The 15599-nt window shown below is 42.2% G+C and overlaps 1 protein-coding gene across 1 annotated transcript in view; it reads right to left on the bottom strand.

Annotated features, from left to right (window-relative positions):
* The window catches only part of TMEM164 (transmembrane protein 164), a 33426-nt gene extending 24744 nt beyond the window's left edge, over positions 1–8682 (bottom strand). The window contains exons 1-2 of the mRNA XM_027716555.2: positions 8492–8682; positions 7649–8224 (exon numbers count right to left, since the gene is read on the bottom strand). Coding sequence (XP_027572356.2) covers positions 7649–8095 — 447 coding nt within the window. The 5' untranslated portion in view covers positions 8096–8224; positions 8492–8682. The remainder of the gene's footprint in view (positions 1–7648; positions 8225–8491) is intronic.
* Between the last annotated feature and the right edge of the window lie 6917 nt (positions 8683–15599).

The following is a 15599-nucleotide window of genomic DNA, read 5'->3' as shown; positions in this document are numbered from 1 at the left end:
TTACATCTAAATCTGTCAGTGACACTGCGGGAGCTTGCATGAGTTCACAATAAAATTTTTACATGCACTTTCATATACATTCACTTTTGTTACTTCTTCCTCCCAAACAAGATGTTTTGCATCAGTTTCCTACAGAAGCAAAAACATCACAGCAAAGTCTTGCTCTACTCAGCCTCAAATCACCAATACCTTTTTTCCTGTTCCAGTTCAAAATCCCTCAATTTGTTGGATTTTACAACAGAAATTTGTGATCTTTAAAAACAGCAGGATAATAAATATCTTACTACAGCCGATTTTTGCCAAAGAAACAGAAACAGCAACACAATCCATAAAAAACTAAGGCATACAACACCACATTCCTGATAATTTAAGTTGGCATTTCACTAACCAACAAAGTATCACAGTACAAACAATTAAATTGGCTTGACACTAATTACTTGACCATCTGAATAAACATAAACCCTCACCACATCAATCTAAAGCCCTGAGGAAGCGTCACCAGAAACATGAGTGCCATTACACCCTTTGCAGGTTTCGAATTCATGGTTCAGGACTCACTTGATGGTGAACATCAAGGTTCAAATTGCTGCAGGGAATGCACAACCCCTGCAGTAAAACTCATCATCTGTGACCGGCAGTGTAAACATTTACAGCAGGGCAAGGAGACAGCACAGAAGGGTTTCTTACACTGGAAGGTGAAAGACATCCCAATCCTTGGAATTTATAAGGTGTCCAGTATGGTCACTGCTGCTGTTTTAGTCCACCACCCCACTGAGGTTCCTAAAGGCCTCAGGCAGCTACTCCTGAAACATCAGTTTAAGTCACCAGCAAACAACCTACATGAAATGGTGGGTGAAACTGCCAAATAGGATAAAAAAAATCCTTCCTAAAAATACATTGCAGCCAACAGTGATACATTATAACACACTGAAACAATATAAATAGCTCTGTTCTCAAAAAAAAGAAACTAAACAGAAGAGGAAAAAAGAAAAGAGGCCTGTCCCTCTCTAATATGTTGCTCAAACTACGCATGTGGCCCTTTGGATTATATTTGCTTTAAATCTGTGATGATCTCATCAAAACAAACCAATATCTGGTTACTTAATCATTCATCTAGTGGCCTTTAGATGATAACCCACAGTGTAAATATTTGGGGTCAGAGAAAGTTAAGCTTTTTCATCTACCATTTCCAACCATTCAGTTCCTACTCCGGTTTAGAGAGGAAGATTACTCTGTGTCAGTTCCCTGCTTGTTATACTCTTTTCTCCTAAAAGCACCCAGAATAAAGGAGAGAATTACCTAGCCTCAAGCACAGAGGCATTTCCAAATTCTAGCAACTTCAAAGCAAAGGCTTAACCAAGAGCTTTAAACTCCAATTCCTCAGCTCAAACATTGACCAGCACCGTGACACATTCCCATGGTCCCTGTCACCTGGACTAAAGGGCACATTTTCAGCTCAGGATAAAGCATCAGAGGCCAAATCCTGTTTAAATTAAAATGGCTGAACCATAATCTTCTGAAACAAAGAAAACCGTGAATCACAGCCTTAAGACACATTTGCTATCCTTTCTATACTAAATTAAAAATGTCTATTATTTCTGAATAGGAATCCTTGCCATTCCTTCCCCATTTCTCTACTATATGCTGGGATTTACTAAAAATAAACACAGTGGTGAAACGAAGTATATACTATGTTAAAACTATCACAGAAAAGCTTTTCCTCAGCTCACCAAATAATTACTACATTAATTACAGTATCAGTAAAAGCCTCTAAACTTCAGTTGACAGTGTTTTTGAAACACAACAAAATCATGGCTTAAAACCAAATTGTAACAATTAAGCAAAGGCTGACAGTTCTCAGAACCAGGGGCAGATTAAACCACCCGAGCACGCCCTGGTGTTCTGAAAGCCACACTCATAATCTGGAGCATCACAGACCCAGCATAAAGGAAGTGAAGAAGTGTCTCCTGATCTGCCACTTCCTATCTGTGCCCCTGAGGCTGCCGTCACCTTCCTGGGGGTAAAATGCCCTCTTTTGCAAGAAATGAGGTTTGCAACTGAGAAACACCGGTGCTTTCAGTGCTTTAATTCATCATCTGCCCTTTTTCACCACACATCGTGATGGGTTTCCTCTCTAGCCATCAGATGGGAAGGAAAGTATCACAAGTTAACTTGCAGCTGTAAAAAGGAGTTGAGTATTCTGCAGATCCAAACCTGAGCTGCATACTTTGTAATCCAATATGTTTGTGAGGGTCATTATGCACATCTTCCACTTAAGTGCTGAATTTTCTGCTACCACACAGCATTTCAGAGCACCAAAAGGACTGCTGACCTTGCTACAACATCTCACATTCCTAAATAGACTGATTTGGGAGTAAATCATACTGAACTCAAATATTTTGCCTCGCTGTTCTCAAATAATTTTTTATAATCCTTATCAAATTGTACTAAGTTTCAGTTTTATCATATCTCCTGAAACCAAGTCCTGTCTTCTGAGGTGCTATAAAAATTACAGATACTGGGCTTTGGAATATAGGAGGTGCACACAAAAGCACATGGATTAGGGAACTATGCACAAGTACAGACAGGAGATTTAGAAGCCTACATTTAGAGACTTACACTTTGAAAAATGCATATATGTTAATACAAAATTTTGCCTTTGCTGCTCTACATCTTACCCAATAACCTAAATACAAGCTAAAACCAGAGCTATTGAAAAACATCTTCAACTTAGAATACCACTATCCTTTAAAAACTGAGTAACTCATTAAGCTCTTACTTGCAGGCCGTAGCTCATGTACCTCAATAGCATTATTCAGCATCATTTCTATAAAAATTTACTGAATTTTTGTAATCAAAGCTTCCTCATAGTCACACCAAAACAGGATATGAATGACCCTTTACTTTTAATTCAAGGTTTTGAAGAGACAGAATATAGAAAACTGTACACAATTTAACTGAATTCTTCCAAATATTACAAAGCATTTAAGAACTGTGTACACAAATTAAAAGAAAAAGAAAGGAGAAGTCATTAATTAGTTATATTTTGGAATATATTCCCAAGTGGTGTAGAATTCAGTCAAGCTATGTTTATTATATATATTCTGAAAACAGCCCATTGTTTCCAAAAACACAGTAATCTCTTTTGCAGAGGACAGAAGTGATCCAGGTCTCTAAAAAAGCCAGAACTGGAAACAATGAACAAAGCATTTAGTATTTACTTAACTGCAGATGCACTTAGTACTGGTTTTAGTTATGCAAACATCAGATCAAGATCCCTGAATGAAACCAGACTCCCCTATACTTCTTTCCACCTATCACTTCCCCCTTAGTTTACTTCGCCTAAAAAGATCACTTGAAGTTATAATCCAGCAAAACAGGTGTTTCCTACAAACACATTTTCTGTATTCCATACAAATGTTAGTCCTTAACTGCCTGAACTGCAGTAATTCAGAGCAGAATTGGAAGAGAATTACAACAACTGACCAGCTGAGGATTTACCACTGAGAAATGACTCTTGCAAAACTCTTCCTAAAACAAAATAAATAAAATTTATTTTACAGGTTGGCATAAAGGTACCATTCTGGAAGAAGGCGTAGGCATACCAAGGTCAAGTTGAAAATTTACAACAGTTTAAGAGAAGGACCAGCTGTATCTATCATTTTAGGATTCGAGTAGAGTACCTGTTTCTGGCACTTCCTTAAACACGGTTCCAATAAATTTGCACACACACTTCTGATTTCTACAGACTTCAGTGTTCAGAAGATCTGAAGATCTTAGTGACAGTCTAGGAAACCTAATTAAAACTATCAGCTTCACAAACCTAAAATGCAAATTATCACATAATCATTAAGGCTGGAAAGGAGCTTTTGAGGTCACCCTAACACTGTTACCCACAACCTCTGCTATAGATGGCTTTTTCCTTACTTTTTTTTTTCTTCTTACAATTCTCTTTTGCAATACAGACTAATTTTAGCTCTGGTTCCTGGTTTATATTTGTCTAAACTTAATCTTAATTGCCTGTTAACTCCAGCTGGGTGTCTTACAGGACATCGAGAGACACCTGTGCTTACACATTTTCATTAAGTTACCTTGATTGTGAATAACACCTCCCAAAATACATTTGTCAGAAATTACAAACTGGGGGTATGGGAACAAATAATGGAGAACAAGTTTTTGACGGAAATTCTAACTGCTCCTTCCCTAAAGAATGAAGAACTACTACATGAACACAAGGGTTGTGATTGAAGAGTTAGAAAAATGTATAGCTTAAAGAATACAGAACAGATAAAGAAAATTGGTTTGATATCATTGGTTTTGACACTGCAAGGCATGAAACCCTTTCACCTCACAAAAGCAATTCTGTAGGTGTTCTGATGTTCACACACAGGGAGACAACACTTATGCAGACATTTCTCAACAAGCACATTCTGGCTGCTGCCAAAAGTCTCCTTCACAAAACTTGCAAAGAAATCAATAGTGCTGTGATTGGCTCTTGAGGGAACCCTCCCTCTTCCACTGCTGAATCAGAAATTTAAGACTTCCATCACACAGACAATTTCAGTACCACAATTCTGTGCCCTAAAATTCCTTCAAAGGATTAGCGTCTTCAAAACATAAACCTGGTTCCTTAAACATTTGCTGAATTTTTTCCTGCTATGCAAAGGCCAATAGGTTTGCAACATCCTAAGGATTTAGTGTTTCCCTCTTAGGATACCCTTTTATGCCAGGTTTACAGCAGCAGCACCTGCTCCAGTTATATCCCCAGTCCTAAAAGGCAAGTGGTTTGTGGTTTGTTTTTTTTTTAAACAGAAGTATTCAAATAATTTTCACAAAGACCATTCTTTACACGAAGAAAGAGTTCAGTATGAATTCCTCCATAGACATCTCCCCTTGATGCACCAAACATTAGCTAAGCATTGTACTGCACAAACCAAGCCCATCCCCATCCAACAGCTGGCAGAGAAACCAAATAAGTTTCCATTCATCTTTGTTTTAAAATACATATAGTGTTTTTAAGAGTTGAAATATTTATCTCTCAATGATGCTGCACTTATGAAACCAGTGAAGAAACACCCTTCTTCCTCCAGAAGCTATGCAAGAAGCCAAAACCCAGAGCAGGGCTGGAAATGATTATCACTGTTTGTAGATAATTCAGCCAGGTGACAGGGCAGCAACAAATTCTCTGAAGCTGATTAACCACAACAACTATTCAGGCAGTTAAATATGTTCACTTCACTGACACTTCCTCCTTACAATGACACATCTAAGCTAATTCTTTCCACTTATGAAAAGACTTGATTTGAACAGAAGTTGGCATGATAGGCAGAAATTAGACACCTGATCAAAACAGACTCCTTTGTAGAACCCAGTAGCCCTAATATTACTCCGTTTTGTCTTCCCAAATGCACCACACATCTAAATCCCATATTATTTTGATCTCATTTCAGTCTTAGGTCTTTTAAGAGCAGAACTTTAGCTTTCATGCAGAGAAAATCTGAAGGATAACTTCTAGTTCCGAATATTTTTGGCTCAGAGCCCAGAGCCTTTGTTGCTGAGGTGAAACAAGTCTCAGCTGAAGAAAATGAAAAGAGAAATGGAGTGAAAGAAGAGCCCTTTAACAACAGCTACTGTTGCCTTCTCTTTGAAGTGATCCTGATTGTTGTAGTACCTTTCATCTCTTCACCCCCTACTTTGTTCATCCTATTATTTAGACATGGCAGCAGGGTTATGTATAAACTACTGCAAGAACAGAAGTGAAAGATAAATTATATTTTCATATATTTCACCTTGCCAACCTGTTGCCCTTCAGATATTTAGGCCAAAAATCAATGCTTGCAAGATTACACCTATCTATTACTTGTCTGCTGCTGGAAGTCATTGACTATCCCTATGTCTAACCTGGTGTCTCTGTGGAAAGCTGTTGGTTTTGCCATTATTTTTATCCTCTACATTAAGCCCAAGCCTGTTTCTAAATGAAGGGCCCAACTTCTGCATTTAGCTGACATACCCACCTTTTCAATTTCACAAATGCTGGAACACCATTTCTAATGAGTAATTAGCACAGGATTATTTTTAAAAGCTTCACAATTGGTCAAAAAGAGATTCAGAACAGCCCATGCCTGACTACAGGGCTCAAGTCTCCATCTCCTTGGGGAAGGCATTATTGAAAGAAGTGAACAGCCCTTGCTCCCCCACAGCTCTGTAAGCATTTCGCTGAACGTCATAACATCCTATCATAAAGACAACTAAACTTTCAAATCCTACTGCTAACATATCCCCACCTCCTTTCCGGAGAATTACTAGGAAAATTTCCCAGTTATCACTGAGTATTGACTAGAAATGGAATGTGGCTGTATGATTTCATTTTAATTATTTCTACATAGTCATTCCATAACTTCAGTCCCAATACTGACTAACTGATTGCACAGCAATCACTACCCCTTCACAGGAAGGAAGTGTCCTATGCTGTAAACTACTGAGCAAACATTGCATCACGGCCTGGGAATTTACATAACCTACTAATTAAGTTCCGGAACTGTAAATTAATTGCTGTAAAGGTCTTGAATATTGCTGTACCACTCTTGAAATAATACCCATCTCCCTCAAACCTCTGGTACAACCAGAGAAGATGTTTCCCGTCCTGTTAGGAAATGCTCTCCAGGTGTGAATCTAACAACTGGCTTGATCTGATTCAGCCCAGATCACTGCATCCTGCAGTGGGAGACCAAGAATGGCACTGATCCAATTTTACTGATCCTAGACAGTTGTTACCAAGCCAGCTTTTACGAAAGCCTTTTTGACACTCTTCTAAGTTGTTTCTAGTCTTCTAAGATGAGGATCAACATTAGTAAAATTAAACAAAGTAATAATTTTATGCCTCCCGCCCTTCTTACCAAGCTCAGTGGGACTGACAGTTAAGTACATCTACAGCAGTATTAACAAACAAGCTTCTAGGCTTTAGATATCCCAGTTCAGTAACTGTTTATCTATGTATCCTTCTATGTATCCATTATTTTGAAATCTATACAAGTTGCACATTTTTACACATCAACATCAAGTCATTAAAACACATGGTTTATCTACAGGTATTAGGCCATATCACCTTGTTCAACTCCACGTATGAGACACAGGTAACACCTGCTTCCTTACTACTCAGCTGTAAGATTAGAAAGGTAAACCAACAAAGAATAATTTATTTCTCCAACACCTTCACAAAATACATTCACACCCAAAGAAGTCACTTGCTTGAAAAAGTTGCACAGAGATTACACAGCTGCTTTCGCAATTATCCTGTTCTCATTAGGTTTGGTGCAAATTCGAGCACTACTGTCAGTGGAAACAGCCTCTTCTAGTCTTGAAACAAGGATCAGGTGAAAGCAAGTGCTGAGAAAACCTTAGTTATTTACATTTTCAACCAGAGATTCGGACATTAATCATAGCTACAATTTCACCTTTTCGTCTGACTCGGGTTACTTGAGAGATTTCACTTAAGCTGACTAAAAACTGAGTTTAAAATGTTTATATCAATTCTTAGCATTTGTACTTTTGCTATGCACTTTTGGTCCACAAACAGACTACGGGAAAAATACTGCCTTGCAAGTACACCACAAAAGCCAACTTCCAGGTGACCCTACACAAGCCTTACCTGCATCATGGTGACCACATGGCAGGGATTCAGGAGGTAAATGACAGTCCTGGTGGCAAACTTGAACCCCACCTCCAGCCCAAAGATGAGGCAGAGCAGCACCAGCAGCACGTTCTTGCCCAAGCTCTCCTGCTTAGTCTGGGGCTGCTGCAGCAGATTCTCCAGCTCCCTGAGGTGCAGATACCTGAGCTTCCCCAAGGATAGAAGGATCTCCACAATGCCTACGCTGAGGAAGACCAAACTCTCCAGCAAGCGCTGCTTCCCCGAGAGAAAGGCAGCGCATTCCGGCCCTCCATTGCCGGCAAAGCTGGGGTCCACCCCCCCATACATCCAGTCCAGGAGGTTGTGGAGGCTGTAGCGAGACATGGTGGGACGGTGCCTCTTCTCCAGGAACAGGTACGAGCAAGACGGAATCAAAGCCAAAATTCTGCCGGGCTGACGAAACATGAAACGTCCAGAGGTTCCCTTTGCAGTCCTTCCTTCCCGGGCTCCAGGAGAACGGGGCAGCTCCGCCCGGGGCAAGGGCAATTCTTCACTCTCCCTTCCGATGCCCGGAGGAGCCCCGCTCGCAGCAGCCTGCGGGGAGGGAGAGGCCGCAGCTGCACGGAGCCTGTGAGCTCCGGAGCCTCGGAGCTCCAGACCGCCCGCCCCGGGACCCCTTCTCTTCCCACCCGGCTCTACCGCCCACCCCCGCCGCTTTCCCCTTCCCCACCGTGCAGGGCTGCCCTTACCCGCGGTCAGCGCTGTGACCTGCCCGCCCCCTCTCTCCCTCCTTCCCTCCGCCCGGTCCCGGTCCCGGTCCCCCCCGTCCCCGCATCCCCCGGCGCGGCGCGGCCGCGGTACCTCCGCGGGCAGGCGGGTGTCAGGGAGCGGCAGGCCCAGCGCCCCCGGCCATGGCGCCGGCCCCGGCGAAGGGAAGGGACGGGAAGGAGGAAGCAACGCTTCGCTCGGCGGCAGCGCCGGCACGGCCGAGACTCCGGGCCCGAGCGGGCGGGCCGCTCCCCGCGGCTGGCCCGGCCCCTGCCCGGCGCCGCAGCATCACCCCACCGACGTGCCTGACTCACGCCGAAAAATGGACGTGTCCCCCCGAATTGGCTGCGCCCGGCCGCCCGCTCCTCCCTCCGCCCCGGCTGCGCCCGCCTCCCGCCGCTCCCCATCGCCTCCCTCCGCCGCTGCTCCCTCGGCGGGCTGCGCGATCCCCGTCCTCGGCTCCCTCCTGCCTGTTGCCTCTGCTCTCGTCTGGCTGCTCCCCTTCCTCCTCCTCCTCGCCCTTATCGCAGTCAGCCCCACGCAGCTGCCCGCGGTTCGCCCCCTCGGGAAGAAGGGAAGGACCGGGCACAGCTCTGCACGCCCGTCACCGTGGTCCCGTTCGCCGACCCGCTCGGCAGCGGCCTTAACTCGATAAACGAGTTTTTCAAGTGCCATTGCAGCTGGTGTAGGTCGGCCAAGGAATGGCAGTGGCCCGAGCAAGAAAGGACAGATCCGAGCGGGGCTCCAGCTCCAAACCCGAGTGGGGCTCCAGCCCAGTCCCGGTCTGGACGCCAGCAGGTACGTGCAGCCAGGTGTGCCCGGTGCCATACACAGAGCACAGATCCCGCTGGTCTTTGTGCCTACACGATTTACTGCCACGTGTGCCAGACCGAGCCCTGTGCAGCAGAAGCCAGATTTGGTTCCTAGTTTGTGGGTTTGTGAAGCAGTTGTACTGTAAACATGGATCTGAAAGGCAAAGGTCCGTGGAGATCTAGCTGGAGTAGTGGGTTAAGGGGGTGTTGTTGAGGCAAATGGAGCCATGGACATCCCCTGAGAGCTGTCTTGTCCTTCAGATTTTATTTCACATAACCTGTGTGCAGCACATCTTTCCATCCTGACCATTTCAACAGGGCTGCCCTTCTCCACAGGACAGCGCTAGGACAGCTCTGTTTCGGGTCAAACTGTTGAGCCTGCTTAATTCCACAAATAAGTTTGAAAAAAACACGATCAGGTATCAATACTGTCTGACTCAAAGGGATTTCTGTGTAGAAAGAGGGGCAGCAGCCCCTGGTCTGTAAAGCTGGAGGCAGTATGTGAATGCCATTCTGCTGTGGAAGAAATTAGTCTCTTTTTTGGGAAATAAGGTGTCCCATCAGGCTTTTTCAAGGTCTTCAGGAGCTCCTATCCACAATTAGAGCTTGATAAGAATTCTACAAAATGCTGTTTTCTCAGTCACTGCTGATTTATCAAAACACCTAAACCTGCAGCACAAACCTCCTGCAAATATCTCCCCCATTAACACACACACGTGCCATATACACACACCTCCTGCCCCAATCTGCCTGTGAGGCCTGAATACTCAAAACAAGCAACTCAGCACTATCACCAATATTTGGCAGTTCTTTTCTTCCTCTATTTCTAAAACACAGGATTACTGCTCACAAAGATAAGCACAGAGTATTTTCTCTCAGGGGTCTGCCAATTTGATCATTTGCTGCCATGTGCAACCTGGAACAGATCTGTCCCCTTCTACTCCCTTGTTCACAGACAAGAAGACATTCTGCTGCTAGAAGCAATCCCAGGCAGATTTATATCTTACTTCTGCATTTCATTCAGTCTCTCACCTTTGGCAGTGTCTGTGGTCTGTTTCTCAGACTTCTTTCCTGAGCTTTCCTTTGGTGAAGTGAAAACCCCCTTTTATTAGAACAGCAATACGTTGTCAGGTGTTGATATCTCTGATGTGACTTCTTTAGAATAGGGCCTAGCCACAAGAATATAATGGCTTGGTTGGGTGGTTTGGGGTTGTTGTGGGGGTTTTTTGGAGGCTGCCAGTGAAGAATAACTGGATGAGAATGTTAAAGTGGGGCAGCATTTTCCTCACAAAAAGGAGCATTTGCAAAATGACAGCTTGTTGTCCATAGAAGAGGAAGGAAAAAGAACAGCTAAATAAAAACAGATGTCATGAAAGATAAGGACTTAAGCAATCAGTACTTAAGACCTCATAGGAAGGAAGTCTAAAGAAATGAGTTAAGAAAAGGAATGATGCTTTAGAAAATAATTTGAAAGGCACATTTATCCCAGTTGTGAGTAAGATAGAAATAACAGTAAGCTTAGCTTGACCACATCATGAGGTCTCCCTTGACCTTTAAGCACACAAAGAAAACACAAAGGAAGAGGGGTCAAATTATTAAGAAAAAGAAAGACTAAAAAAGGTAGTGCTGCAAAACCATTGAACTATCAAGAGCTATCCTTAAGTATATTCATACTAAGAAAGAGATAGAGAAATTATTATTCCTTTACTCAATAGAGAAGAAAATCTGTTAACAAATTATAAAGAAAGCTAAAGGGATTTTTGCACCTGTTGTATCAGACTTACAAAAAAGATCATGTACAAGCAGATAGTTAGGATTGGTGACACTGAGAACAAAATTGTCTCAGCCCAGAGTAGGTAAAGAACAGATAAGGAACACTCAGATGAACTGAATACTTTCAAATAGTTTGAGTCTAGCGATCATAATCAAAAGACAGCTGAAGACTGACTGAATGAAGAAGGTGAATGAGAAGCTGAAAAAAACAGAAGAGGTAACTCTAAATTGCTGTTATCAAAGTGGGGTTGGAGCCAGAGAAATACAGCTTGATTTAAGTGTAATTAACTGAATCCGTGGAAAAATCCTGGGACAAGTAACCTCACAAACTATTATTAGCACCTAGATGATAACCAAGGAACAATAGCAGCCAACATGGATCTGCCAAAAATAAATCACACTAGATAACTTGATGTTCTCCTCCAGTAGGGAACAGGCCTTGTGGATAGGAAAGAGCCTGTTGTCAGTTTGATTATGTTTATGACACTTACATGACATTTTCATTAAAAATTTAGAGAAATACGACCTGGATAAACATATTATAAGGTATGTACAAAATTGACTGCATAGCAAGCAGTATTTCATAACATGCATTAGTTTTCTGTCAAAAGGAAAGAATATATTGCTAGTTTTCTAGAGCCTGTCTTCAGTCTGGGTCTTTTTGTTGTTAGCAATATAAATAATGGAACAGAGAACACACTTATTAATTTTGCAAGTGATGCAAAGCTGGGGGTGTGGAACACAGAATTCCATTTTGAAACATTTTTGACCATTCAGAAACATGCTTTTAAATCAACAATACAGAAGACATTCAGTAAGATCAAATTGCATCATAGTTCAGCACATTATACTGGTATAAGCCACCTGGTATAAATCATCCCTGCTGTTCCTCTTCCCCTTGCTTCTCATTTTCTCTCACACTGTCTTATGCCAGCATAAGTTTTTCTGAGGCTCTGTTGTTGACTGTATGAGGAAGCTGATTAACATCACAATTATGATTCCAGAGGCAGGTGTAACCTGGAGCACTTTGTTGATCTATTTGTTCCTACTTTGAGTCACGGCAATGGTGAGGTGACCTGCTGATTTCTTGTCGTGCTGTGATTTTCCACTCATTAGGTAAAAGGAACATAGTCGTTAGAAAACTGAATATCCTGGTACAACTGATATTTCTCTGCACCAGCACAATATTGATAATTCATGTTCAGATTATGATCCAATACAAATCCAAAAGATCTGGTTCTCTGATCTTGAGCTGAACTGGCCTAGGCACAGTTCCTTCATTCTCTCTCAGTTTCTTCAGCTTCATTGAAAAGCATCTGCAAATAAGAATTTTGTAGTATTGATTGAACACTAACCCATTGCTCTTTTCTGTTTATTAACCATTTCTCCTCATCCTTTCTCTAAATAATTTAGGATCTTACTAAGATCCACTGTAAACCTATGTATCTCCTATGTCAATAGAAATGGCTCTCCGAAAGCAGTAAATTCCTGCAACTAAAATGTTTGCACAAGAGCCTGAGGCTTGCTCTTGTACCTAGCATGAGATTTATTTTTCTGTCAGTGGCTTCTTAAATATAAAAATGGTGAAATCTAATGTTAATCCATGAAGAAATGCCAGGCCCTGAGTGCACCAATAGTCCTGCAGCCCCAGTCTTCCCCCAGGCTGGGCAGTGCCTCTGTTCCCAGCTCTGTCCTTCGCTGTTCCCGACTTGTTGACTGGGCTTCCCAGACTGACCTTGGACCCAGCCTGTCACCCCTCATTTCCCTAATGATCCCTGGGCTCTCACAGCCCCTGTCACCATTCCAGCCCTGTTCCCTGGCTGCTGTGGGACTGTGCCCTTGTTGTTCAGGTCACTGCCCCTGTCCCTCTGTGGTCATTCTCTGCCCCTTAATTGCTGCCTCACTGCTCCTCTGTCACTGCTCCCTGACAAGGTAGGAGATCTAAAGGCAGCTCGTGCTCCCTCTGTAAAACAAAACTCTGCATCTTGTCTCTCCCTAATGTGTCATTTGCAAATTCCATCTTAAGTGAGCCTGGAAGTAAAGGCGAGGCCTGAAGTCTTGTATGAAGTAGATGCCACCAACAAGCATCAGAAGTTGGACTTCAAAGCAGAAGGACTAAAAGACCTTAATTCTTATTTAAAAAGCATTTAAGCACGTGCTTAGCTTAAGTATGTCCTTAAATGCTTTGGATTTAATTATGTAAATTGAGACATTTCCTCACCATCAAGCTCTGCTGCTGTACTTTAGAAATGTGATTGTACACATCAGTATGTAGTTAAACCTGTAGATTTATTAGAAACTCTGTGCCCTTGCTATATAGGAGTTGTTAAAAAAAAACCCAACAAACAACAACAAAACAACAAAAACCCACAAGTTAATGAGCAACAAAGTAAATAGTATTTTAAGTCCTGAAATGTTTCTGGTGAGTAAAATACTCATGGATATAGTTAAAGACATCAGCAGAATGAGTTTAACTGTGAAGCTGTAATTTATTGTGCGCTTTTATGCACAAAGTAATAAAAGAAATTCAAATTATTTGGAGTTTATTAGTCTTCTAGCTGATGGAAAACAAGATTGTTTGAAGTGTCAGGATGAATGATAATCCTTTATTTAGATCTCATAATGCATTATGCAAAAACAGATGACCACAGCCTTAGGGAAAAAATTCTGCTATATTGTGGGTACTAATGGAAAGTTTAAAAAATAATTTGGGAGAGACTGGCAGCTTGATAATGGTTGGAGCTGGCTGCAATTTTCAGATCTCTGAGCACATTTCCCACACTGTCCTCTGACACCAGATTGCTTTTTGAAGCTGATGCATCTCTTCAAAGCACAGGGAAAAGGCTTTTATTCCTGTTTCTTGGAATAAACCTGAAACAAGGCTTATTGTGTCTTGTCTAATTTCACATAGGCTGTGACAGGACTGAACCAGAAAATCTTCCCACCTTGTTACATCTGTAACTTTTCCATGTTATCCTCTCTCCCATTCCTTCTCTTCTTCTCCCACCTGTATGAGGCATTTCTTACTCAGCCGGGAGGGATAAGCCTTGCAAGGTTGACTGCAGTGGAGATAACAGTTTGCTTTGGTCCCTTGGCTTGAAAATCATAGTTATTGTAGTTCTATGTTCTTGTTCTAGATAGAGACAAGAAAGCCTTGTGTGAGAATTGCCTACCCAAGACAGGAAGAAAAGAGGGTACCTGGACTGAAGGGAAATTCAGGAATGGTGACAGGAAAGTTTTGCAAAGAGTTGGGATTAGGCGGCCCAATAAAGAACAGCTGTTTATTTATAAGGGTTTTTAATAAAAGAGCATGAACATTACATGCAGGATTTTGATTTTTGGAGATACAAATGGAGCCAGAGTCAGCAACAAATTTATCACTCTCATAGGTTTAAAATGGAAGCTGGACTGAGACTCCTTGTTTGTCATTTTTTGTCTGAAGAACAGCGCTGGGCACAGTATTGCAGTCTGAAATACGCTTTGAGCTGTCAGAATGAGACTTGGAACAGCCTCTGGGCAGCACTTGCAGACTATGGGCATGAATATATTCAAGTAGTGTGCACAGAAAGCAACAGCACTGGTAAACCAGAAGGCCTGTTTCTGTACAAAATAGAAACCTAAGTCTCTTTGGATTTCTACTGACATCCTACTGCTTTTCACTTGGCCTTCTTGTTTCATTCCTTGTAGCCCGGGAATTAAATGAAATGTACTTTCCCTTCACAAAGTAGGACAATTGCTCCCCTACTGTGCTTAAATCTTCAGAAGTGTATACATGTACATGCTTCCTCTCTCCTTATTTTCAGTGTGGTTTTTGCTTTTAGGATGACTGTGATACCCCAGGCTGAGCTCCACCAACTCCTGAAATATTTTTATAGTCTTAGGAAAATTCTTCTCCTTTTATCCACTTTTCAGGAAGTAATCAAACACAGGATCATGTGGAGGGCAGTGGGACTGCAAGCAATGCTTTGCTGGCTACGCTAGAGGCTGATTACTTGCTTTGTTTTACTGAGCATGAACATGGGAAATAGGCTGCGATAATTCAGATACTCCTGCTCGCTCCACTTCTCCTGATGGAGCCATAGCCTGGTTTATACCCCTGGCACTGGCACAGAACGCACTTTTAGATCTGACATAAATGTCTGTACTTGCTGCAGGTATGAGATGCTGGGTAAGGGCTCTCTCAGCCTCGAGAGGTGTCCCTGCCCAAAGGGGAGATCATCACTGTGCAGCTGCCACCCAGGGCAGCTCAGTGTTCTCAGAGGGCTACAGATATTTATAGCAAAGCCATTTAGGACGGGGGGGGGGTTGTACTTATTTTGCTGTTTTATTGATTTTTTTCCTTCTTGCTACAAATCATAGGTTCACAGAGATTCTTCCATCACTTTTCTGACTTCCCTCTGTTGAGTCAGTTGCTCACATGTATTTTTTATGAATTTAAAGAAAGGCTTGTGGTAAAGTAATTGCTGACTTCCTCTCAAGAAATTTTCTTGAGAGAAGGATGAAAGGCAGTTGCATTTATCATCCCTCTCCCTGTCAGTTAATTTAGCTAGAACATATGCTAGACAATACTGAAAAAATAAGTAAATGTCAACTAGAAACATTCAAAATAGAGGCTT

The sequence above is a fragment of the Pipra filicauda genome, unplaced genomic scaffold (genome assembly GCF_003945595.2).
Source record: "Pipra filicauda isolate LSUMZ 115617 unplaced genomic scaffold, ASM394559v2 scaffold58_size5111680_pilon, whole genome shotgun sequence".
NCBI classification, from domain to species: Eukaryota; Metazoa; Chordata; class Aves; order Passeriformes; family Pipridae; genus Pipra; species Pipra filicauda.
The sequence above is the reverse complement of the archived record's forward strand: the minus strand, read 5'-3'. Positions and strand labels throughout refer to the sequence as shown.